Source organism: Notolabrus celidotus, chromosome 15, assembly GCF_009762535.1.
Source record: "Notolabrus celidotus isolate fNotCel1 chromosome 15, fNotCel1.pri, whole genome shotgun sequence".
Classification (NCBI taxonomy): Eukaryota; Metazoa; Chordata; class Actinopteri; order Labriformes; family Labridae; genus Notolabrus; species Notolabrus celidotus.
This window is the reverse complement of record NC_048286.1, coordinates 7822081-7849383: the sequence shown is the minus strand read 5'-3', so window position 1 is coordinate 7849383 and position 27303 is coordinate 7822081. Positions and strand designations below refer to the sequence as shown.

The 27303-nt window shown below is 39.8% G+C and overlaps 1 protein-coding gene across 2 annotated transcripts in view; it reads right to left on the bottom strand.

The window, feature by feature from the left end:
* LOC117827428 (zinc finger protein GLIS1) overlaps positions 1-27303 on the bottom strand; it is a 56135-nt gene that overhangs the window by 23001 nt on the left and 5831 nt on the right. Inside the window, exons 2-3 of one of the 2 annotated variants that reach the window (XM_034704039.1) lie at positions 15006-15102; positions 8472-9618 (exon numbers count right to left, since the gene is read on the bottom strand). In XM_034704039.1, coding sequence (XP_034559930.1) covers positions 8472-9383 — 912 coding nt within the window. In that variant the 5' untranslated portion in view covers positions 9384-9618; positions 15006-15102. The remainder of the gene's footprint in view (positions 1-8471; positions 9619-15005; positions 15103-27303) is intronic. The other variant, XM_034704040.1, reaches the window with a different exon arrangement.

Genomic DNA, 27303 nt, shown 5'->3' with positions numbered 1-27303 from the left:
GTTAACAACATTGGCAGGGGGAGAAAGTAATACTGACACTGAATGAGCCTGTGATTGCGATGTGAATGGGCCTACCTTTTTCAAAACGATCTCAAATTGGATCCTGTTAAGTTAGAAATAAGCCTTTAAATGGTCATCATTCAGACGCTTAACTTTTGTACCAGATGGTAAAATTCCCTCTACCTTTTCATTGCAGGGTTCCTGTCATGCACTTATTTATTCAAGGGTAAAATTTCCAGGTTTAGAACTGCTGCTAATGACAGGATATGATTCCTCTCCTTTGATTTAATGTTTTCTTGTAGCCCTTGATTAAAAGAAAATATTAAGCATACAGGAAGATTTATAATAGACTTGATGGTTACTACTGAGGGGAACAGGAGTGAAGCGAGACAACTTGCACAACCTTGCAACAGTAAGTGCCGGTGATCAGCAGTCTAAAGCTCAGGTCATGGCGCCAAAATGGCGTTAGGCATTTAACGCTCCAGTCAGATGACTTTTAAGCATTGCAGAAATAAAAAAGGTCATTTTAGGACAACGATACACACTTTTTAGCCCTTTTGGATGACTTAGCGTCACCAGCGTCTCAGTAACTGGGGTTTTGTGGAGTTGGACTGTGGACTATGATATCATTTACCTTTTTCATGGTGTGACGTGTCGTGACAAAAAATATTCAATAGCAGTTTATCGTACGAAAGAATTGGCTACTAGCAGGACTAGTGGACCTAGCTAACTTAAGATAATGACCAAACTACTTAGCAGGTCTTACTGCCTTTAAAGCAAGTAACAGAGGTTTATCCTGCACAGACAGGGAATCAGACCCCAGGCTAACTCCATCTGTTGAGTGTCGGGTCTTGTTTGGTTGAATGGTAGTTAAAGTATCTTAAAGGTTACATGTTCAGTAGATCTATGACAGCACAGTCTGATATCAACAGTTTGGCATAATAATGGGTCAGAACACATTCTGGGCTTTTATTGGAGTCAACGTTTGATTTGCTTTACTTTTTATCAATGTCTACATTTGATGTGCAGCAGAACAATTTCACTTATGACCAAACATAACATTTTATGGGACGTTTGAGTGAAATAAAGTAATAAAAAGTGTGTGTGTTATCAGATATACTACCAGGTTTAATAGGACTTGTAGTAACCAAAAATAATTAAACCATCAGAACTTTTATCTTGTAATACAAATCACACTTACACCTCCTCTTACCCTTTAATATGTTGGCTTGTAGCTAACACATAATAAAAGCACATTTTCAGATTAACTGCGACTGATGCTGAACTCTGATCCAACAGAAATAAGCACTAAAGAGGTAATACATCACTTTAACGTTCGTACATTAAGGATATTGAATCATAAAGTTCAGGTAATGGCATTTTTTTCCAAACAGCAAGCTGGCACAAAATCACACACACACATTCACACACTCACACACCAGGCTGTGGTAGGTTCTGTTAAATGTGTTTCTGTTGGACTCGAGCCAGACAAGAAGCAAATATCAGAGTGAGCAGGAAACACACTGCAAGCTGTACACCAAAGCTTTACAGAAACTCTGTCACATTCAATCTCAGATCTCACAGGCTTTTTGTGTTTCAAAAAAACACAAAGTACTCGTGCTCTAATGAGGAGAATAAGTGCTCAGTGAAGAAACCCATCATATCACCATTTCCCAACATTTCTGCCCCACCGATAAGTTACACAACCCCCCACATGGTCTCGACTGTCCCCCAACACCCACGCAGGAAGATAGATGGGGACAGATGGGTAGCAAAGCCAGCACATCACCAGGGTTATCAAGTGGCACCTCTCTTCATCAGGGTTTTGTTAAGTTAGGCACATGACACATCTGGGAGGCTCAACAGTAAAAGCTACTGCGTCCTGGAACCAACCCCTCTCCCTCCATGTGAGCTCTTACCTCTGCCATACTCACACACCAAAACAGACAGAAACAGAGGACAAAAAGAGAGAAAAGTACGTGGAGAGATGTTAGAAAAAGGGAAGGGATGGTAGAGACAGGGTGAGAAGACTCACCCAACACCAGGTTAGGCTGTATGCTCTACCTCCCCCTACTCCCACACTGAGGGATGAGAGGAGAGAAGAGAGAATACAGAGAGAAGAGTATGTAGAGAGCTACTAGAGAGAGGACAGGGAGGGCAGGCAGAGAAGCCAGGTTAGGTTGTATGCTCTACCTCCCCCTACTCCCCCATAGACAGGGGAGAGCAGAGGACAGGAAAGAGAGTAACTAATGAGTCTGTATTGAGATGTTAGAAGACAGGGCCAGAAGTCTGTTTGGGCCCAGACTCACCCCCACCAGGTTAGGCTGTACACTCTACCTCTCCCTACTCCCCCACTAAAATAATAATAATAATAATAATAATAACAATAATAATAATAATAATAATAATAATAATAATAATAATAATAATAATAATAATAATAATAACAATAATAATAATAATAATACATTTTATTTCTGGGCGCCTTTCAGGACACGCAAGGTCACCTTACAAATGATAATGAGGGATGAGAGGAGAGAAGAGAGAAAACAGAGAGATGAGCATGTAGAGAGCTACGAGAGAGGACAGGGAGGGCAGGCTCAAAAGCCATTTTAGGTTGTCCTCCACCTCCCCCTACCCTCAACCTGTTTTTGTTCTCTTTCCTGTGTTTTGGATTCACTTGACATTATTTCTCCTCGTTCAGATCCATTGTCATGTTTTTACTGTTTCATCTGTCATCTCTGTTACTGTGTTTTACTAACTCTGCTCATGCACTCCCTGTTCTCCCAGAATGGAAATATTTTTTAAAGTTTAAATTTCAAACCTGCTGGAGCTTTAAACAGTGTGTGTTACAGAACAGTTTAAACAATCAGAGGAAAGGATTTTATTCCTTTTTCTGAAATCCAAACTTTCTAAAAATATTTTCTGTGGTAAATTGAATTACAGATTCTGATTGTGTGGAGGATTATAGTGAAAATGATCCGATTCATCCATCAGTCATGCGGATAGAATAAGTGTAAAGGTCCAACAAACAGCGTCATTAAGACCCCAGATGAAGGCATTGTGGTTTTTAAGGATAACATGAGAATTAAATGTAATTAATGCCCCATATTTAGGTTGAAAGACGTGCAGATCTGTCTCTGAAACGGATGTTTTGCAAATCTTCAAATGAGAAACATGAGAGTGAAGTCTTTGATCCAAACTAATCCAGAGGGAAACATGGAAACATTTCAGGGTTTTATTGGGTTGTTCTAATGAGTCAGTAAATGTCAGTCACCTCATTTAGTTTAAAAAGTTCATACATAAAAAAACACACTACATCATTCTCACTAATTAATCCAAGCTTTTAAATCGCCTTGACTAAGTACCAAACAAACAACAAAAAATTAAAAGCAGTGACTGAAATATTCCAGCGCTTAAACCCAGATGAATACACATCTCGGGGTAATTGGCACGCACAGATCATAGATAAACACTCTTCATGTTGTGGGAAACTGAGGACACAACATTTTGCATGTCAGCTTTAACATTTTGCAGCTTTTTGTGATCTGTGCAGTGAAGGACAAACATCAGATGAAGTTGTTTTTAATAGGAAGTAAAGACTTAATGCCCCTTTAGTCTTGCTCCTCAGTGAGCCCCATGGCTACTGTTGTAAAAATATTATTAGAATAAACAACAAATGTAATTCCACCCTCAACAATAAATTTGACTCCTAAATAGAAACAGATTCCTAAAGTCTTTGACAGAGGGAGCATTTGAAAACAGATTTATTCAAACGCTGTTAAAGTTTATGTGCTTTGTTTCCTCACCATGACGTTGAGTACAGTACAGCGTGTGTGTCTGTTGTTACAACAGAATAATGTTTCCTTTTGAGGTTACAGTTTATTCTGCAATTAAACGAAGTCAGTAATATCACATGACATTTTTTCTAGTTAGATTTTTTGAATGGTTGTTCAGCGGATGGTAAAGTGGAGATTTTGCTTTGTGTTTTATTGTTTCTGTTCAACTATCCAGAGACTATGTACGGTGGCCCTGAAGGTCAACTGCACAAACATTTCATCACAGCAAAAATATTTCCGTGAATGCAAAAGGATTTCTTTAAGCACAGAATTATTACATCAACTGGAAAACCTTTCACAAAATATAGAAACATTTCTTGAAATTCCCAAAAAATAAAAAATTGCACAAACATTTTTGGATTTTTTTTTTTTAAATTGAACAATGTTTCAAAAAAATGTGTCCTGTACTATATCTTTCATTTTGCGAAATATTTTGCATTTGATGAAATATTTTTTTTGTGAAATCTTTTTGGCTTCAACTCAATGTTTTTTGTGTCTATTAAATGTTTTGCAGTTGACCTTCAGAGCCACCGTAATGCATGTCATGGTCATGGTGACAACATTATGATGAAGTCAGATGACACTCGAGAGACGAAAAGATGCTTTGCTATAAGCTGCAGATGCTAAAGGAGATAAAGATAATGAGATTCAACAACACTGATGGTGGACAGAGCATTTGAGGTATCTCAGAGTTTGCTCCTTAATGGGAAGACTAATTTAGCCTTCACTTGGTACACCTTTGACTACTGCAAGCTCTTGTAAGCCACAGCCACCTTGAACTGGTCTCAGAAGTTGAGGCTATCTCTTCAGTGACCTTCTTCAGTCATTTTGATTTTGATAAATACTGTATGCTCTGTAATGGTTGTGTACCCATCACAATTAACATACTTATAATAATGTTAAGCAATATAATCACATTTCATATTTCTATAATACTGTAAGAGCCTAACTGAGCTTGGAGGATATAAGGGTAAATTCAAGAGTGACATAGTTGGCTGAGGATGACGGTCTGAGTGGATAGATGGCTTGAGAAATTGTGCAACTTTTACCATCAAAGAGGACCATTTCTGCTTTTCAAACATTAAATGTTCCGTTTTTTAAGCAATGATACTTTCTATCAGAATAATCTTAACAATAAGGCTCCTATAACCTTTCTCAAGTTCTTATTTTAACCCAAATAAAGATCTTTCCATGACCGAGACAATAATCTAATCCACGGACACAGCACAACCTTAACTTGATAGTTGCCACATCATTAATAAATGTATTGTGGCAACTTTGGAAGACAACTGATGACCTGCCATAGAGGTGGATCTGCATTTCATATGTTTTCTTCAGTGGACAAAGAGATACACAGGACTTGTTGACTTCATCCTGCTGCACCATCAGAGTCTGCAGCTGAGAATAGTCCCCTCCTAAAGTCCTCTTTACTCCTGTTTGTTAAAACAACAGTGCCAAATTGTTTCAGCTAATTACTGAGCCTTCTTTAAAAAGTGACATCTGTGACCTACTTCTTACAATGTACATCTTCAGCAGCAGTCCACTTGAGAGACAGGTGCAGTTGAGTAAACACTGAGAGAAAATAACACATGTTGCTTTTGGTCTTTTAATGGAATTTGTTGACTGAGAGGAAAATATACAAAACCCGAGATTTATCCTTTAATTGTATCTTTCTGTCATTTCAGCATCATAAATGATGAATGATTACTCCACCACTGGGATTTAAAGACGCTTTGGGAACTTGTGTTTACAGCCTGAGTAACACCTGTCTGATCTGAGGCTGGACGTTACGAGCTGGTAAATACAGCTGAATTCATTAACTAACACTGACTACATTCATGAGAAATTCATTTTCCATTGCAGCACCAGAATGACTTAATTTACATGTTTTGGCCTGAGCACTTTATGTAAAATGTAATGACGTGACTCGCGTAGCTCAAGTGTGTCTAATGACTATGTTTTTGTGTTGATGTTGATTCAATTTTATTAATCTGTTTGCAGGCAACTCTCCACTGTAACATATTTACAAGCTGGCAGCAGATTAGGTCATTTTAATGAACTAATTCAGTTAAGAGGGAAGCGTGTCCTTGAGTGCAAATTTCTGAATTATTAATCGCAGTCCTGAGTCGATGACAGCAGCCAAGTCTCAGGAGAATTACACACAGAGAGAGTTAGTCACTCTCAGGGACAGGGGATTGGAAACAAACTGAAGGTCATCGTAGGAAGGACGTGGTTAAAGAGCAGAAGTCGTGTCTCAGAAAGTGAGTCAGGCTTTTATTTTAACAGAACCTAGTCTGGTTTTATCTTTGTTTATTAAAATGCATGTGCTTCTTTTATTGTACTCTGCTGTTTGTAATTTAGAACATAAAAATCCAGGTTTCAAAGGAAAAACTGTTGAGACACATTCCAAGGAAGGAGAGTTTTTCGCTGTGGGAACCAGGCAGTAATCTCTGGTGTTGAAAAGTGAAGTCAATTTGGAAGGTAAAAAAAACGTCAGTTCCTTCAGTGTCCACTTGAGTAAGGCTCCAAAAGCCGAAGAAGCTTCATTAGAACCCATATAAACACACTTTTACAGCAGAATTAAACATGCTCACAGTCTGGTACAAAAACAGGTTGGACCCTTTATCTCTTTCCTTTACCTACAACGACTTTAGGGGGCCGACATTATTTTTACTCATTTGTTTGCTGGCCATTGCTCTTGCTCCTAACATGATGACCTCAGGTGTTTCTATATCACTCAAGGACAAAGGCCTACATTTTATAGATGGATTAAACTGCATTTATAAAAATATGACTTGGGATGTATTTAACATCTCTTAAGTCAGCAAAAAACTGATGCTACTACATATGATTGTAAATGAAGTTAACTTTTGTCAGAATAAGCACAGGATGATCAGGAGCTGTATTTTTTTTACGCTCAGTGCTACAGACACATCCTCCATTCATTCAACACAACCATTCATTTCTCCCTCTGGTATGCGTGAGTAAGGGAAACCTGTCACGACGAAAGGAAACCGTTTGATCATCCCTCTGTCTGAGACTCTTGATGATCGCCTGCTCGGTCTCAGACATACTGTAAGCAGATTAATGCCTCTCAGCCTCAGGTAGAGCTCTCACAGGCTCATTGTACAGCAACACAGAGCTGGATAAGATGTGATTTAACTGTCTGAATATTAATATTTACAGATGAATTTAAACAGACAAATCTATTTTGGAGAAGGCAGATGAGAGTGTAAGTGTTGGATTTTATGTTGGAACTGGCTAAATAAACTGACCTGCCCTGATTAGTTGCAGCATCCAAAGATATTTCTGCCTTCCCCTGTTAAATATGTCCTTTATAAGTCATAAATGCAGGAAGGTGTATTATACTTATTTCAATTTGAATATTGCTTTGGTGAAGGATACATATATTTGAAGTATTTTTGTTCATATTTGTTTGGTTTCTCTTTACATCCCATTTGTTGTGAGTAAATCCAAAAATACAATAAAAAATCTGTTATCCATGGCTGTCTCTAATAATACTCAAAGTCCATTCAATCTTTTTATTTGGATAGAATACAATGATCAGCTAACTTACCTGCCCATTTAACTATACCTGCCTTCTTGCTCACCTTGTTCTTGCATTCATTGCCTAAAGAAAGGGGGAGTTCCTCCTTATGCTGTTTAACAATTAAAGATGTAGTCTTAATGACATTCAAGATTCAAGAAAGCTTTATTGCCAAGTGAGCTCACACACAAAGGTGTGCATCACCCACTTGTTACTGAAGAGGTGATATAAATGGCCACAGATGGCTGTTGCCTTATGGAAATGCTGACACCAACTAACTTCATACTAACATAGAAACAGGTAAAGAGGAGGAGTTGAGGCCATAGCTTTGCGGTCTGTCAACTGACCCACCTGTAAGTCAAATCAGCCACAGTCTCAGTTATGCATAACTCTTAGCCTTAAAGGAATTATTTCCCCTCACATTTGTCATGAAGAAGAAATGAGCTACAAAGACCATAACATATATTAGTACCAGACAGTTAACATTTTTAATTGTGCTGTAAAAATGAGCATTTTAATACAGGTTTTATTGGGGTTTCTTTGGCTTTTAGAACCAGCTTCAAGTGGACACTGGAGGAATTGCACTTTTTTTAGCTTCATTTTTCCAAACTGGAGGTCACTGCCTGGATTCAACAAGCTAAAGCAAAGGGCCAGCTGCACAAGAGTGGCTGAGAGAGGTAGTCTGGGGGAGTTAGGGTTCATATTGGTGTGCTGCTCTCCTGTGCTTAGTAGCTTTGAAACAGACTTTTTTAAATCATAAATTATACAAACATGGATGCGGTCTCTATGACATCACCAATTGTTTTCTGCAGAGCGACATCCTTTTTTGTGCCACGCTGCAAACATGTTTATTTCTGCTGTAAAAACAGGCACTTTGATACAAAAAGGGACCTAAAGGAGATTCTTGGTATTTTGGGGCCAGCCTCAAGTGGAGCTGCAGACTTTTGCACTTCCACATTGGCTTCATTTTTCAGCATTCAAGATTGCAGGTTGGTTTTGACCCCTGAGGGTTTTCATTAACTTCCTTGGTGGTAAAGTAAAGGATGATAAAACCGTGAACAATTCAAGAGAGCAGGCTGACTTACCATGCATTTGTTGGGTTTTTCTCCAGAGTGGACCCTCATGTGGATGAGTAGCTTGTAGCGAGCGTTGAAGGGTTTGTGGCGCCGCACGCAGCCAGCCCAGAAACAAGAGAACTCTTCTCCTTTGCGCTGGTCGATGTGGACCTTCTCGATGTGCCTCACCAGCTCCTCCTGGCTGCTGTAAGTGGCACAACAGTCGATCCAGTGACACAACTGCTCCTGTTGGTCCACTGTGGGTTCCTGTCTTGCAGGTCCATTGAGCCTGGGGAAATGAAGCGGGGTGCCGTCCTGGCTGTCGTGGACTTGGAGAGGCTGGCTTACACGGAACAGCTCCCCGTGCTGGTTGGGGATTTGGAACGGCTCCCTTTTACACGGTGAGAAGTCGTCTGCAGGCTCTTGTTTGATGGAGTGATACTCCTCCTGTAGCTTTTGTTGTTGATGAGGAGTCTTGTTCCCTCTGGGTGCATCAGAAAGAGGCAAAGAAGAAGAAAAAAATAAAGAAGGGGAAGAAGAGGAAGAGGACAGAGAGGATGTTGGAGAGCCAAATGATGAAGATGTGGCACAGCTGGTGAGCATGTAGGACAAAGGGAGGGACGGCTGGGGGTAACAGCTGAGTCTTTGGCTGTGGTTTTTTGAATCTCTCTGCGCCGTGGTGGCAAAGTCCTCCATGGTCTTTTCTATGTGGGGTCCAGCTGTCTTACAGCTGAGCAGAGAGGTGAGGTCCCGGCCCAGCGAGGACAGGGAAAGAGAAGTCCTCTGGAGACAGCAAACCCCCAGACCACCTGAGTGTATCGAGGACTGACAGAGGCCACCTGAAGACAGCGGCACCTGATGGTCCTCAGCATCCTCAAACACACTTCCAAAACCAGGAAGAGTCAGCTGGACGTCTGGAGGCCCGAGGTCAGGGGGCCACATCCTGGCCCCCACTCGCTGACCACCACCAAGAGATCCCTTCAACAGAATTGTTGTTGTAAGTATTACTTTGGGGCAACTTTATGAATCCATTAAGAGTTAAAGCAATAACAGCATCTTCTGTTCTTTAATGTAACAAATGAAGTTGATTTTCAGCAGCTGGCATCTTCTATTTTCATCCTCAGGATTTGTAATCTTTTGTCATTTGTTCCAAACTCAGTCAGTCATCACTCCTGCACTGTGGGAGACAGAAACCAAACCCACATGAGTCATCTACAAAGACAAAAAATCATAATACAAAACACTTTGTGCAACATATCACACAACAGCTTTTATTACCAACAGAGGAGGAAGATCCAGGAGTTGCGCAAATGTACCAATAAAAAAAAAGTTATTAAAGGTGGAGATAGTTTGAAGTACAGTTATCAAGTTTACACCTGTGGGTCCAAACACAGGTGTCGGGCCACCGCCTGAGAGTCACGGGACAAGTGCGGGGCTCTTGACGGGAATAACGTCAGAGGACAGGAGGAGGACAAGTTTGTTCATCTGTCTTGAACTTTTCTTTTGTTTAAAAGTGATGCTGTACAATCAGATATACTTTCACATATTATTCCCCCTTGTTATAATGTGGTGCCTACATTACCCACAATTCAATGCAGATCAGCCAAAGAGTTTGTTGTTTTCTTCCTATAGTCACCTTGATCTGCTTAATTCAAGCTCAGATTAGGCGCAGGCTGCAGAGGTCTGGTAAGATAATTTTTTCTAATCCTCTCTCCCAGATTATTTTCACTGTCAAATGTGTTGTCCAACAGACGCTGACTCAGGTGGCATCACTCAAGGAAATCAGTTAGATTTCATAACATTCCCCTTTGAACCAGGTGCATTATTATTGTCTTTATTTACATGGACAATATACTCCTTAACACCTGTAAACAGACTTTTTCAGCTGCTAATAGCACCAAGAGTTGCACATACTTCATCCCATCTCTGCTCTGTCTCAAGGTCCAATTCCTTCCATCCTTTCATTATGTATACCACTTACACTGTTTGGAACTGCTGGAGGCTGGATCCTATCCAGGCTGTCATTGGGCAAAGATATCCCATGGCTTTGGATATATTTCACATCCATCTGGGCAAAACCTCTTGAATGGTGTTTGGGAAGGGCAAAGCCTTTCAAAAGTAAAAATTGGGAGAGTGATTGGATGAATGTTTCATTTGTCACATTCATTACCCGCCAATCGGAGCAATAAAACATATGATGTAGTAGGCGTGCACCACCGCCGAGGACTAAATGACATCACGTGAGCTTGACAGGCAGCCATTGTCATGTCAATATATGATTCCTGCCTTGTAAAGATCATTTGCACATTCAAGGCATTTGATCTTCTTTTAACAAAGAAATGTTGACCAGTTCTGATAAAACTGCCACTAAAGCTGCTTCCATTCTAATCTCTCCACAGGCTTTCATTGTTTACAGGCTTGCAGTCATTTTTTGCTTACGCAATTCTCTGACAAGAAGGAGCGCATCAGCTTGAAGCTATACAAGATGGACCCGCTGGATGACAGACATGGAATCTGGCCAATCCATCTGCTTTGCAAGGTTATCAATTCCCAGCAGACGGTAAAAGTTGCACTCTTACGGTGCTAGGCTGTTAGCAACGTTGTTTGTTAATCAAATGATTTTTGCTATGATACCCAGTTGCATAGAGAGAGACCAATTTTGCCCCAAATGAATGCATAATATGTGCTGACAGCACTGATGCACAGAGATGTTTACTGTTTTGCAGTTCAGTAAGTGTTTAACCCTTTGTGTGTACTTCAACCGCTCTGTGAATCTGGCCCTCAATGTGTAAGATCGTTGGAGTTCCCCTTTAAAGCTGTGAACCAGAACAGTTGTACCACATTGTGTATCCCTCCTCTGTTGTGAACTAATTTCATCTGAACTCTCTCTGGAGTTACTTTTTGGGACATTGCAAAGCTCTGGTATGACTCAGTTGCTGTGACAACTTGCCATGCCATTCGTCGAGCTGAAACATAAAACCTTAAATGTGTCTGAATGTTTTTCCCTCATCATTTCTAAGCTTGGGCAACTCTGCGCTCAATCATTAACAACAAATGGAGCAAGGTGACCAGCAGAGAAAGTCCCAGATGAAGGAAAACCAAAACAAACAGCACATCCAACCCCGTTGTCAGCAGGCCTCAATCACACAGCTCTGAATGTGACACTGCGGCGAGTGTATATTTGGTTTCCTTTGAGCTGCTGTAACATTACTGCAGGCAGTATGGCCACCCTGCAGCAAACAGCCGGGTGTTGTGTGGCAGCAGATCGCCTGGAACCTGGTCCAGATGCCTGTTCACAGAGGAAGAGTAATGGAGCACATCTCTTTGACAGCCCGGTGATGTGGGACAGGGTTGCTGGAAAATGGCAGGTCTAATGTAAGTCCACCCAACTGTACCACACATACAGTAGCTCTACTGTGAAAAAGCCCTTAAGCTTTAATAGGAGCAGACCTGACTTCCTTTGCTCTCTGCCACATATTGATGATCTAATTTACAACAGGATCCTCACCACGTGTAATTAGTCATAGGATAGGTTTAATGTGCATGGTTGTTTTACGAGGCACAGCTAAGATGATGAGTAAGTTCACTGCTGTACTTGTATTAGCTGATGAAGCAGTCACTAAGTGTAGGTTCATGCCCGTAGTTTCCTGGTATAGTCTGGGTTACAGTTTTACGATCCTTCCCGTAAATCGCTGGAGTTCCCCCCACCAAAGTCATGTAGCAGAGCAGTCATGGGAACTGTGGTTGAATCTTAATTAGAGAGGTTGCGATGTGTCTGTGTGTCGACAAGTTCAACAGAAATAATAATACTCATGTAGCTGAAGAGATTGGTTTCAAATATGATAATTACAACCTGTTTCCTCTGAGAACATTACACAATATTAGAGTTTTAAAGCCACACTGTGTGACCTCTAGTGCAGAGACAACATTAGATAAACAACAACAGAAGAAATGATCAGATAAAGTATGCATCTCTGGTTATTTTTAGTATCACAACAGGACCAGCAGATTAAAATCCAGCAGCAAATAGGAATGTTTTTTAGCACTGTCTTGTCACAAACCACCCTGGTCCTCTTCCAGAAAGAAGAGTCAGACAGTGTAACTAAGAAAAGTGTCCCACAAAGCCTCAACCGAGCATGCAAACTGTATAAAATAGCAGGCGCATCTCATGTGGTGTCTTTTAAAGACTCACTTGCTGAGGTTAGCTAAACACAGCTGTGGCGTTTCAGGACAAGCTAATGTGTACTTGTCTCAACAATAAGCGCTCCGGTTCTTGAGTTACAGACTTTTTTGGTGCTTTTTGGTTCAGCTGAAACATGAGAAAAAGGATCCTTATTGAAAGGAGCGATGTGAATACACAGACAACCTTGCTTTCTAATCCATCCTTCCTGAATAATCCTCGACAGTGTTACAGAGGCGTCAGAGAGGATCAGCTGTTAGACACTGACTCAAACTGAATCATGAAACTGAACTACATCACAGGCACATTTTAGACTCTCACAATATTCACAGAGGAATATGAGGGTTTTTATGCTGTGCTTTAAGAAGACCACAGATCTCAATAATTCAATAAAAACTAGTCATATATCAGTGTTAAAGTCCGGCATTACAACACCAGTGTTTTCTACTTCAATACCAGAAAATTTAAGATACCCTGCAGTCTATCTGGTGGATGACAGGTCTGCTAATGATCAAACCTTCAATCCATTTTACATTAAAGTACTTGAATGTCTTTCCTGCATTGATAACTGTTTCCTTTAAAAGAAAGAGGCATCACAACTCCATCTCAGTTTCTCGTTAAATTTTTTACTTCAGTGCACCTTTGTTCCTCTGTTTGGGTTAATACGACATGGTTTCGCACGCATCATCGACTGTATATTAATATGGATCAGGCATCTCCTTCTCCTCCTACTGTAGGAAAAGCAAAGACAAAATACAGCTTCAATGAGCGCTGACATATCGCACTGGTGACGTATCTTGGAGTCAAGGCCAAGTGGCAACCTCTGGCCGCGAGAATTGAAACCAATGCAGAAGTGTTAAAAACTGCAGTTTCTGGAGTGTCCACTTGAGGCTGGCTCTGGAAGTACCGGAAACCACATACACACTAATTCAAAAAAGACAATCTTTACAGCAGAAATAAACATGTTTACATCCTGGTATAAAAAACGAGTGTAGTCTGGATAGCTCATTTCTCAATCGGGGGTTAATTTTTTCATAACGCTGCGTTTCCGAAAATATCAAGATTACGAGTCTTCCAATGAGAGGAACAGCTGACTTGATTGACAGGCGGGAACACTGTAGCTGCCTGCTAGGAGGCTCAAAGCCTGCCTCATTAGCTCGACAGCATTTTGGTTGACTTCAGCATTTCCAATATGGCTCCCGGCGACGATTGGCTTCAGAGCAGTGCTTCAGAAACAGATAGGTGACGTCACAAATACTACGTCCATTATTTATACAGTCTATGGTCAAGATATGACCAGAAGCATCCCGGCCGGTTGAGCAGTATGATGCATCACGCCTTCCACTAATCAATGCACACATTTAAATTCAGGAGGGCAGAGTCCATGGCAGAACAGTTTCTTGTGTTGACATGAAGTGGAGACTTGTGGTTATTGAAAGATTCATTGGCTCTAGTGTTAGTATTTGTTACGTTTTCTCTCTGTTCCCCCCCAAAAATGCAACTCGAGCCCCCATTTGTATACAGAACTGTCCATCATAGTGTTATGACTATATTTCTTAGCATCATCTTTGCAAAGAATGTACACTTCCACTTAAATCAGCATGATAAGAACTTACAGCTACGACAGAAAGCATGCTAAAGAAAAAATGATTCATATGTATTCTCATTTTTTTGAGCTCTAAATGTTTTGACTTCACTTGAGAGGAGCTGTTGTGTCGTTTATGTTTTTATCATAGACTGCATGGTTTTTGTGCAGTCTATGGTATGCATGCATAATTGGATGCACAGTGACTTGCTATCACGTCACTCCCATTAATAGGATTACAGAGACATATGGAAATATCATAAAGTGTCTCCAGGTACATCTAAAAACTGATTTAGCAATCCAGAGATTTCTTTTTATTACATTTTTATTATCGAAATCATATGAGCTTTTATGACTTTGGAAGAAAAATAAGCACTTTAAATCTCAGTTTCTAGATTTTAAAATACATGGGGACATTTTTGGGAGGTATAAATACCCTCAGGTGCAGTATACTTCAGGTTAGTACAATATGTTTGCAAGAGAACAAAATCTCATAAATGTGTGCCTGGCTGTGCATTAAAGAAAAGATGTGAATCACGTCACGAGTTTCACAAGTGTCGCTTTTGTTTTTATAAATGACATGAGAGACTTGTATCCCAGTAACAGAGAAAGTTGGCTGCATGGTGAGAGTTTACACTTCACTTAATAATTTGTGCTTCAGGGCCTCCACTGTCGAAAATAAGTTAATCCTGTGAAACCAATTTTAAGAGCTGTGACTGAGCCAGAAAATCCTAATTTACTCTCCACTGTGGTCATTAACCTTTATTCATCCAGAGGAAATTGAATTAGCAACACTTACTTTTCCTCTCTGTTGCCTGCTTCACTCTCCAACAGTCACACGTTTGGATTCACACCTTTGGAAATCTTCAGAAAGAGTAGTTTGCTGTAGTCTAGCACTGTGCAGGCAGAGGTTAAAAAAGGAGAGATTAGAGACGGAAAAGGTTCAACACGTTCATATTCCCTGGAAACAGTTTCACCAATAAGTCAAGAAAATAAGCAGCGACCTTGAAGATACACAACGCTGCTTTCTTAAAGCTTTTGGCAACATCTGTTTCCCGTCACCTCCATACTTTTTAGAAACATCTCAATGCCCTTAACATCATGCACATAGCTACCCAAAACCTTCCTCCCACACCTTTGTAACATAGTGATCGGTCTGTCGACAAAATATAGAAAGAAACTATTTGTTTTTGCTTGGATCCAGGATTGTTGTCAGAGTTTATTGTACGAACAAACATCACAAAGCTTGTATTGTGTTGTAATATTTACTTGGCAACAAACCTGGGTCTGTTTATCTAAACATTGCAAACATACAATTTCAATTTTTGCTAATTTCAGTTCAGTTAAAGGGAGAGTTTGTGTGTTTTCTAAAGAGGGGTTGCATCAGGTGTTACCCCACAGGAGATCTCTGTTAGTTATGACCCAAACACTGATGTCAGTGTAACTCAACACTCTGTTAGAAATTTTTTAGTGCTTTACTTTTCCACCAGAAAGCCATCGAAATATAAGTTTGAAGAACAGACAGAAAATCTAGATGTAAGGGGAGTTTTCTGTGTTCAGTAGGTGAGGGAGGACAGAGAGAAGATCCACAGGTTTGGAAGGTAGTGAGAGTTTTAGTCAAAAAAGGCTGGATTTATTTTATTGATTTAGCATTTTAAGGTCCAGCCCCCTTGATATAATTCATACTAGTGGAGGGTATTTCATTGATTCTCGAACCAGATTTCTGGAGATATGATTGTTTTTTGGAGATGTAATCAAACAGTGTGATCTGATTCTCCAACCCAAATAGTGGCAGTCATGCTGTACTATGCCGAGGTCAGGCTACAAATTATAAGCATCCTATAAGAGGACACCTTATAAGCATGGTTATAGTCAGATCTGGCACAAGCAGGGTTTCAGGACCCGTCGGTTCCGAACATCGAATGTTTTATCTCATGTGTGTCATACTGAACGACAAGGTCCCATCCTGAACCCCCGCCTCACCATCTCTTGACAGAAAGTCTAGCATGTTTGATTTTTCTCTCTGCTGTCTGTGATTTGTTTCGTCACCTCAGTGAGCTTGACCAATGAGAGCACAGAAAGCTCTGTATGCACCTAGTTAAGAGCGTAAAAACTAAAGAAGAATGATGAAGTTGGTGCTGCAAGATGGAACTAGGAGACAGAGGAGAGGTTTGTCAAGCTCTGGCATCAACATCTCTGCCTTTATGATGTGTCCTCGAGAGACTACCATGACAGACCCATAGAAGAGAAACGTTGGTGAAAATTAGCAGACATAATTCAGCACCAAATGAGTAACTGTTCCTGGTATCGACTAGCCCAGCCTCTTTTCTTTCCAATGTCAACACATCAGGCAATCTGATTTGTCTCGTACCACAGTGTAGTCTGTCGTGTCTGTCGCTCAAGTCATAGAAAGACTTGATGGCTCTGTGATCGCCTTATTTGACACAGTTACCGTCTAACCACGGTATAAGTCACTGTCAGATGATAAGTTGTCAGTCTTCTCCGGAAGGGACTTGAGGTTTATTTGGAGTTTTATCTTCTGGTTTTCCTTGCTGGAATAAACCCATATTTCAAACTTGCCTTTGAGTGTTTTTCTGACTCCAGTGGTTTTCTCTTTCGCGCTAATTTGATTAAGTTATAACTAAGAACACCAGAGCAGTCATCATAAAACTCAACAGACATGAAAGTTATTTCATGCTTCAGTACAAATAAATATCTCTTTTGACCAAACACTTTGCTGGATTAAGAACACATCTTCCTGCTGTGGGAGGAACAGCTGGACGTTCTGTTCATACTCAGAGTTCGAAGTCTGACTTTTGAAGGACATGCAGAGGAGTTTAAAACATGATGTACTTCGAAATGACAGATATGCACGAAAGCCTGTTTATGTTCTGTCTTTCGACCACTGTAAAAATATCGATTCGAGCTGTCAAACATCTTCAGCTGGGAAACTTAAACAAGAGGATTGTGTGGTGGGGTCTTCTGAAACATTTATTTATACTGAGGGGAGAGGCAAAACCTGAAGCTGCTGGTCTGACGCTGGAAGCTGCAGACGATGCAGACTGAAGATCAGAAGGGAACAACACTTTCTTTCTCTCATACCAACTACACAGACTGCAAAAAATTAAGTTAAAAACGAATTTGTCTTCAAAAATATGTTAATATGTGTTCATCAGTTATGATTAAAAAATGCTTAAAGCAAGGACCATTTCGCATGTCAGGGTACAGTATGTACTGCCACATTTCTTAGCATGCTTTCAGTTTATTTACATTTGTCCGCTCAAAGCACCAACAGCAGCAGCAGCAGCAGGGAATGGTTATTGTAGGGGCTTTGGGAGCTTGGATTTTCTAGACTTAAGCTCCTTGACACAATAAAAGATAAGAATATATACATTTGTTTTAAACATATGAGATTCAAATAACTAGGGGACCACGGAAATGCATTCAAATAGTGTGCAAGGACATTCACAAATATTTAAAATGCAAATCATAGTCACCTGCACAAATAGTCAAAGTCAAATAATGTAGATTTAAGTAATGCTATTATGGAAATATCAACAAAATGAGAGGATATATCTCAAGAGATACACTACCAGTCAAAAGTTTGGACACACCTTCTCATTCAATTTGTTTTCATTTATTTGTATTATTTTCCACATAGTAGATTAATACTGAAGACATCAAAACTATGAAATAATCTGGTTTTACCATAATCTGGATTACAACAGTAGTCAAATAGAGCTATCCATTGTGTAATAACCCTACTTCTGAACAACACAACTCATGGCCTCAAACACATCAAGAAGGCAAGTCATTCTACAAATGAACTCTTGACAAGGCTCATGTTAATTAGAAACCATTCCAGGAGACCACTTCATGAAGCAGACTGAGAGAATACCAAGAGTGTGCAAAGCTGTCATGAAGGAAAAGGGGGAATCTAAAATATAAAACATATTCTGCTTTGTTTAACACTTTTTGGTTATTTAAATAATCCCATATGTTCTTTCATAGTTTTGATGTCTTCAGTATTAATCTACAGCTTTTAAAATAATTAAAATAAATACAAACCCTTGAATGAGACGGTGTTTCCAAACTTTTGACTGGTAGTGTATATCATGAGACGGTTCATGTGAGAGCATCAGTCAGAGCGTTCTCCCTCTCTCACAATGTCAGTGCTATTTTAAAAATCTCCACTTATTTTGACAAATTTGAACATTAGTATCCCTAAAGTACAACATTCCCTGTTCCACGATACTGCAGGCTACTTTGTTGTGCGATTGTAGCCAGAAAAATTCTCTGGCACTGTTTGGATTTTGAGAGTCAGTTTGGGTCAATGTAAAAAAAAAAAAACTCAGTGGGAGCAGGTGAACAACACAGGCTCATGTTGCACACAATGAGAACGTGTTATTGGATCAGAATTTAGGCATGTCATCTTAGACGGAGGCTAGTGTTACTGTTAATCTTAGACTCAGTGATTCTCCGGGGGCTCTCCCTCTCTGGTGAGACGATTCAAGCTCCAAACTGTGCTGTAATGGACTGCACATCTGAGCTCAGAGCAGAGGTTTCTCTCACTGTTTGTTTTAACAGCACGGACAGTTTTGGGATACTTTAATTGAATTTTCTGCAACTTTTTCTTCTTCTTTGGTGCATTTCAGGTAGATATAAAGTATTTTTTTCTGCACTTCATTTATTTAACATTTTTTTCATATAAGATATATAATGTAGTATGATAACTCAAAGTGTATTATGTGGAATAAATTAGCTGCAAACTCATCACATTCAATAGTAAAAACATCCATAAAAATGCTACTTTTAATACCTAATAAACCATGTTCTATGTAATAAATGCTGCAATTTTTCAAAATGTACTCTCAATATAATGTACCTTTGAGCTCCAGAGGGGTCATAGTTGAAATTTTGCTCATTATTGGCCCTTTTTTGCCACAGAAGATGAACAGACAGTGCAGACGATGTCACACTTTATGTGCTTTAGTCGTCCCATCCTCTACTCAGGCTGAAGCATGCAGCCACTGTGAGTGCAGCTGCCGCTCCGCCTGGCTGTGGTGGTCGTACTGCAGCCCTTCATGTGGTCAATGTGGTAAAAATCTATGATGCTATGTATATGGCTACAGTAAATGTATTGTGACTACTGTTTACTGCTGCTATTAAAATCAGCCCAGACTGCATCCCTGTGCCAAAAGAGTTCACAGAGCGTTGTCAGATTTGGTCTTCAGAAATGTGATCACATCACTCACTTTTATCGTCATTACACTGGATTGTTTAAGAGAAAAGTTTCAGGATTGTGCTGATTACTTTAAAAGCTCTGCATGGCTTTCCTTCCTCTTGAAGTTTTTGCAGCTCACACACTGGTCCAAAGAGAACTTCAAGCGTTTTGTCTGTGCAAACACTCGGCTTAAAACCAGAGGGGACAGAGTGTTTGCAGTCAGGCCTCAAAATGATCTGCCCCAGGAAATCCGGCCCACTGAGTCCATGCTCTTCAAGTCCCTGATTCGTCTTGAGCTTTGATTTTCTTTGAACTGTCTTTTATTTCCTTTAAAAATGTTTTTCTTCTTCTGTTCTTTTCTTTTCCAACCCTGTGTCGGTATCTGTTTCTTTTTAAAGCAGATGATTTATGACTTGTCCGTTTTATATGCTAGCTTTGAGAGGCTCTTTGTAACTTCCACTTTGAAAAGAGCTTCATTAATAAACATTCATTTTTGCTGTTATATTAAATCAAATACATCTAAGGATTTTTTTAAATACAGGAACTTGAGTACAGGTCAACTTGTGAGTTCACTGTGCATGCATACAAGCTCTGCATACACAGTAGTTAGTGTTACACCAGTTATAAACTAATCCATCAAAAGCAAACACATTCATATCCACAGCCTAAACCAGCTCAATAGCAATGACAAAACTCCTTAACCCCACAACTATAATCACAGCTACAGACTGTGAGTGTCCAGAAAGTACAGTGTATGAAGTCTCATGCTCGCTCTTCAATGTAAGTGCTAAGTGGCTATAATTTAGCTACTTTCAGAGGAAATGATCCAGCACATGGATTTTAACAATGACAGCTTTTGAAAGACATTTTCTGCAGGTGATATAAAATTAAGTCTCCTTAGTCAGGTTCAAACTCCCCCAAAAAAGCTACAGACAAAACAACACACAACTGTACAAGATAATACTGCTAGAACACTGACAACACAAACATTAAGTTGCACTTGCATATTCAAAACAATACTATAAATTAAACAAACCAGGCTTTCAGCACAAAGCATGAAGCATGAACTAAGCATGGTGAGCCAAAGCTACAACACAAAATACAAGGTGATGACTAGTGAACATTTTAGTGCTAGCTGGTGTATTTTCTGGCTAGCAGCTTGATCTTGTTTCCTGTCTTTATGCTGAGCTAAGCTAGCTAGATGTTAGCTGTCACTGTGTATTGACCATAGACTGTATAAAATATGGACGTAGTATCCGTGACGTCACCCATCTGTTTCTGTAGCGCTGTTTTGAGGCAAATCGGCGGCGGCCATAATGCTGCAGCTAGGCGATTGTGACATAAAGAGGCGGGCTTTGAACCTCCTAGCCAACAGCTACAGTGTTCCCGCCTGTCAATCAAGTCAGCTCAATATCTTTAAAATTGCTGCGTTAGAAAAAAATTCAACCCCATACAGTGTGTGCCAATCCATAAATTAGCCTTCCAGACTACACTTCTCTTTTGTACCAAGCTGTAAACATGTTTAGTTCTGCTGTAAAGATCGGCATGTGACATGTGAGAGGTATCAATCATCTCATGTAACTGTTGGCAAAATGGCATAAAAAGACCCTTTTCCAAAATGCAAATGTTTCTTCTTAACTGAGACTAGAGTTGTAACTAGAGATGTGCCCGACTTAGCGATAAAACATTGTCACCCATGCCAGCCGGCACCAGAATCCCTGATCAGTGAAACCAAGTATTTACATTTTATTGCTAAAGGCCTGAACTGCTGGTCACATGTTGTGTCTTAGCTGTAGCACAGCCACCTACCACTAGCCGGGGCGATAGTTAATGATTACTGCCATCATGCCATAACGCTCTACTGGATGAAAACAAGCACAGATGACACATGGCATTTTGCAGCATGATGTGGGTCGTCAGTATTTTGATCTAGTAAATGGAGATAAAGTTGTATGCAGGCTGTGTCTGGTTAAACTGGCATATAAGCACTCGACGGGGGCAATCTGACTAGCACAGGCATGTGGAGGTTAACCTGCAAATAGTGGTGCTAGCTCTGCTAATGTTAGCCACACTCTGCGCACCAACTTTGCAAAGCTGCGTTTAATAAGATGTGCTACATTTTACTGTTTTCTGAGTATTTTTATTTGAGAGGATTTAAAATTCTATACGACTTGCTAAAGATTAGTTGGTTCAAAACGACTCTGTCTCTAAGTTTTTCAACATCAACTGAAAGATCTCCTGACTTAAAGACATGCATACCAGAAAAGTAAATATGTGTCTTTTTCTCAGGCTGTTCCTAAAATAAACCACCTCACTGTCCTGTCTCTACATTGGTTATGGTGCGGTTTTCAACGTATATTACATTTCATAAGGAACAACTTCGTTTTTGTGTAATTATTTCTAAATTCAAGCTATTATGGGACTGTGAATCTCTCCTTTTCTCCCCATCATTGCTTACCTACCTATCCCTCCATCCTCTCCTCCTGGCAGAACTTAACGTTTACAAGCAGGTGTGGATCTGTGAGAAACTTTGACTGAGCACAGATGGCAGGAAATTCCAGTGAAATGACAGTGACTCGGCCCAAACCGCAAGACAGTGTGAGCGCAGCCCGTGAAGCAGATACAGACAGGCCAGCAGCAGCAGCGCCTATATGGACCTGACTTGGACTTCTGGGTCTGCCAGCGTCTTGAAATAGGAGCGGCTTCACAACACGTCTGTTAAAACTCTTCTCAATGGACTGAGTCTGGTGTGGTGGGTACTGACTGACTCCAAAATGTCTTTGCAAACAAAATCTGGGTGGTATCTGGACTGTGAAACCTTGTTTAAACATATTATGTTGTATATGTAACATTTTTTTATAGCCTAATGTTCGGTAAAACATCGGTATTTCCCCCAATGGAACAAGATTGGGCAACATCAAGCTACACTTTCCAGCTCTTCATGCAGCACTGCTTCATATGATCTCACGGGAAGTGACTCTCTGAACAGCTCTCAGAAAGGAGGGTATTAATGAGGGCCACTCAGCAAGGGCCCACAAATTCAACAATGAATCACAAGTTTGATTTATCTACCATTTGAAACTTTGTTGTATTCATGCAGCAAACTTCACTCAGGGCTGGAAAAATGGTTCAACCAATATTTTCACTTCTTAGAAAAATAGGACAGCCCCTAATTTACCTCCTTCTTTGAAGGTGCACTTGGTTTAATCCAATAACAACAAGCACTAATGGCTTCAGGTGAACTTCAAGGTATCCAAGTCATCTACAAAAAAATGTGGATGAATCAGGTTGCTAATTTGTGTGGTTAGCCATTTTGCTTTGCCGCTATTGTTGCAGTGGCGACTTGGTGTCTGCGGCTGCCGCCAGCTGACTGCGACAGCAGCATGGATAGTTGGATTAAAAATGTCAGTGTCAATGACAGTTCCTGATGAAGGCGCCAGATTCAAGCAGACGGCGCGGGTTCATTAAAATGGCGAGCTCTCTGGTCGTTTTTAAAAGTAAACTTAAGACTTACCTTTTTAATCTAGCTTTTAATTTGGAGTAATTTATTTCTAACCCTGGACTGCATTATTATTTGTATTATTATTTTAATCATTATTATTTTAATCATTGCTTTAACATTTATTTATCTTATTTAACTATTTATTTATCTATTTATTTCTTGTATTCATCTGATCTTGTTAACACTACCTTATTTTTAACTTTTCTTTCACCTATTACTTATTTTATTAATTTTACTTTAAGTATTTCATTTATAATCATGCCTTTTATAATTTTACCATTGTTTTCTGTCCGTTATTCTGTGAAGCACTTTGGGCTGCATGTGTATATGTATGAAAGGTGCTACATAAATAAAGCTGAGTTGAATTCAATTCTTATATGCGGCCCGTGTCCCTCATGTCTCTCCCCACTCTCTCTCCCAGTTGTCTGATCTATCCACTGTCCTATCATCTCTTAATAAAAGCAAAAAAAGCTCAAAATTTGTGCTCACACATGTTGAACATCCTGAGCCAGTTTTTGCGAAATAGGGATTGGCTCTTAGAGTGGAGTTGTTAAAACTCCAGCCAACTGAAACGCTCTTAGATTTCCTGTTTGAACGCTCTCAGGTGAGTAAATCTATCGTGTAATAGCTTCCTATGTTTGTTTTAAGCAGATACTGTTTGTCACACTGTTCCACATCACTCTTGTGTATCTGTAGTCATATTTACTCTCCTCCACTCTGCTAATGTCGACAGACCTATTAGTCATGGTGGGACTCTGAATTTTTAGCATCAAATAACTAATTGTCCCATCTGTTAACATGGAGGAGGCAGGTTTTATGACCTTTATTTCAGCCGGTCAGTAGAGGGAGCTCTAAATGTTTTGGGATCACTTAAGAAACCGTCCATCTTTTTATTCAGTCTGAAGCCAAAAGTTACAGCTAGCTTGTTTATTAATGAGGCCTCATTGCCTTCAATGTAGGAGACATCCACAGTGAGCAGACCAGCTGCAGGTCTATTAATACCATCTGCTCGTGTCACTGAAGATGTCAGACAAGATAAGCTCATAAAGTCGCTTGTAAAAGTAATTTCAAGCAGTCCTCTTCAGCAGTTTACACTTGCAGGAGATTTGCACAAACTTGAAGCTGGCTGTTAGGTTGTAAAGCTCCTGCTAGGTGGCATTAATCTGAGAGAGCGCATGGATGGGCTACAGTAATCTTCCTTATGGTCTGGCTCTGCTCCATCATACTGGAGTTTGTTGGACAGGTTTTCAGGGCCTTGTCAGAATCAGTGATGTGTTTATTTTTTGTTTTCATAGACTAAATTCAAAAAAAGGAATGAAAAATTGAGGCATAGATGCAGTATGGTCTTAAAATGGGTTCCCGGTATTAAGATTTTCGATGTTCCAAAGCGACACATTTCCTATGTGTTGAAACAGAAATTCAAGTTCTGACTAAACGACTAAAGGTAAGAAAACACTCAGCAAACAGGCAAAACTGGGCAGCTAAACACGGTGTCACATAGTCTGCAGATAAACATTGTCAGAATGGTTTACAGACTGTGGCTAACATTAGCAGAGCTAGCACCACCTGCCATCAGACCTCCTCCACATACCTGTTCTGGTTACTGGTTGCTCTGGTTGAGCGGTACTATGCCAGTTTAACCAGACACAGCCTACATACAACTTTATCTCCATTTTCTACAACTGTTAATCAAGATACTCCTAAACCACACCACGCTATGAGATGCTATGTCATCTGTTCTTGTTTACATCCTGGTAGTAGAGCTGTACAGCATTAAGGCATTACAGCAGTGGCCTTCAACCAGTGCTACAACCTCAGCTAGTGGCACTGCAGTTTAGACACAACATATGACCAGGATATCAGGGCTACTAACATGGAAATAATGGGGTCATCCCTTTATTCCCACATTTTCACTGAAAATGTAGGCCCTATGTTCGGCATCTATAAGCTCTGCTTCAGCCTAAACCCTTTTCAATCAGCCTATTTCATTTTTTTCTTGTAAAGTTTGTGATTGTGACGATTTCTGCTACTGCTGATTGAAATACAATTACTCATTCATTAATTCATTCATTTAGTCATTTACTGTAAAGGGCTTCCAAAAAATCTTGTGGGAGGATAGGGCTTAAATTAAAGGGAAATGTAGGAACACAAGACCTAATTTTGAAAATGTCCTAGAAATGTGGGAACACAGGCACGCTCCAGAAATAACCGAACAGTAAATTTGGTGTTGCTACCATTTAAACGTTTAGTTGACTTAACGCATAAACCCCAACTTAAGACATCTCAGGTCAGTATTTCTGTAGAGGTATCAACAAAAGTAGAGTGTATATGACGTCCATTATGCTAAAAAGTTAACTTTGTAGGTTGAGGATTTGGAATGAATTGCCCCTTAGCAGAATAAAAATGTCTGTAGGGCATTTATGAGCCCATGCCTATGTGCGTGCATTGGTATGGGATACAATTGTTTGACTCAATTGGGGGTAATAGATGTTGGAGTTTGCGTGTTGATTTGAAGTTAGAATAAGACAGCTTTCACACTTTTTCTTTAAAATCCTTTTCTCATGTAGAAAACTTCAAATCACACCTACTAATAATGTTTGCATCTTTATGTCTGCTTGATCTTGGTACAGGGAAAACAACTGCTGTATCAAAGGGGGAAGGGGCCCCACTGACTCTGCATATACACACTGCCTACATTTTTTTTGCCAAAACATTTTTAGCAGATAAAAATAGCTTTCTAAAAAAGATGATTTTAGAGCCATACTGCCAATAGATATTTGGAGTTAAAAAGAAGGAAATAAGCCCAGATGGTACAGTCAGAAAAAAGTTATGAAGTTACTCAAAACTGGTCCAATTGTTACTCCTCATCATGTATCTCTTTCTCCATGAGCAGGGAATCAGAATCAACCATACTTTAGTATTTGTATGTACTCAACCTTTGAAATGTAAATCTGTTTTTCTTTAAGAGCCGATGAAATGAGGAAAGCCATGTGTACCTCTGCCTTGCATATTCAGCCAGGCGTCATTAATCTTGACAGATCTCTTTAATTTAACAGCTATATTTATTATGCTTGTGTGTGAGTTTAAGGTGGCTCCCAGTAATAATATTTAAACTTTATTGTAACAACTCCCTCTCTGAGTTTGCTCCTCTCTTTGGTGCACACATCCCAACACTGAATCATGCGAAAACAGTGGATGTTGCCACTAGCTGTGATTTCATGCTCTGAAATACATTTTATTCTTATTTTGCAGGACTGTTCCCCTTGGTGACGGTGTTTATTTACCAATATGTGTGCTGTAATACTGATAATTGTTGTTCCACTGATTCAATCACACTCTCCTTTCTTTTCCTTCTGTGCTTCTGCAACTCCAACCTCCCACTGAAGACCTCACGGGAAATAAACTGGTTAGTTTCATTGTGTTATTCTTTTTATCAAAGCCGTGTGTCTTCATCTCCACGATGTTCACGTTTAAAGAACAAAAGACATCAGGGCCTAATAAATCAGGATCAAGAGGCTGTCAGAGTGTCACAGCCTGAAGAGATGCCTCTCTTTCTTGAAGCTGAGCTCATCAATCATGTTTTTATTTGATAGTTTGATTTGATGAGTTTGTTGAACAGTTATTACCATCTCAGCTGTCCTCTAAGGTTTGTAGAGTCTATTTTCAGTCATTGTTTTGGTTATGAGGCTGACAAATTCCACATTTTGGTTCACTCCACATGCTCATATCAAGTTTTTTTTTATCTGAGGCAAAGCTCTGATTAACCAACTTTTCTCTCTGTTCAGTGCCAAACAGCAGACAGACACTTCAACTACTACAGTTGATGAACATAATGAAGCCTCTCACAGCATTAAAATAAACGTGGGCAGAAAGAAGAGTGAATACTGCACTTAGACACATCCTGGAGTGAAAGAACAATTCATTTTACAATGATGTTGCTTCTCCACTGCTCGATGTCAAAATAGTCAACGGATTACTATTAATAGACTCCATCAACAGCAGAGAATAATACTAGAGATAATGGTGTTTTTAGTTTGTTCCTCTGCACAGATTTGGCCAGTGATTTAAGATGTAGTAAAATCGTCAAAAGCTTTAAATCCAAGGCTTTAATCACTGTACAAAACAGTGATCTTGGAATACATAAATCAGTTTATTTATGTGACTTAAGCACCTCTTGACCAATCAGTCAAATAATCAGTGAATTAACTTAATGTTTTAAAGTTTTCTTTCTAAATATTTTTGGAGAAAAAAGAAAAACTGCAGTATGTAGTTGCTCCAAGTAGGGGCGTCTGGTCCAAGCAATGACAGAAATGTACTCTGTTGATGTTATGGAGTAGCTTTAAATCAGGATAGTTGTTGTCTTCTTGCAAC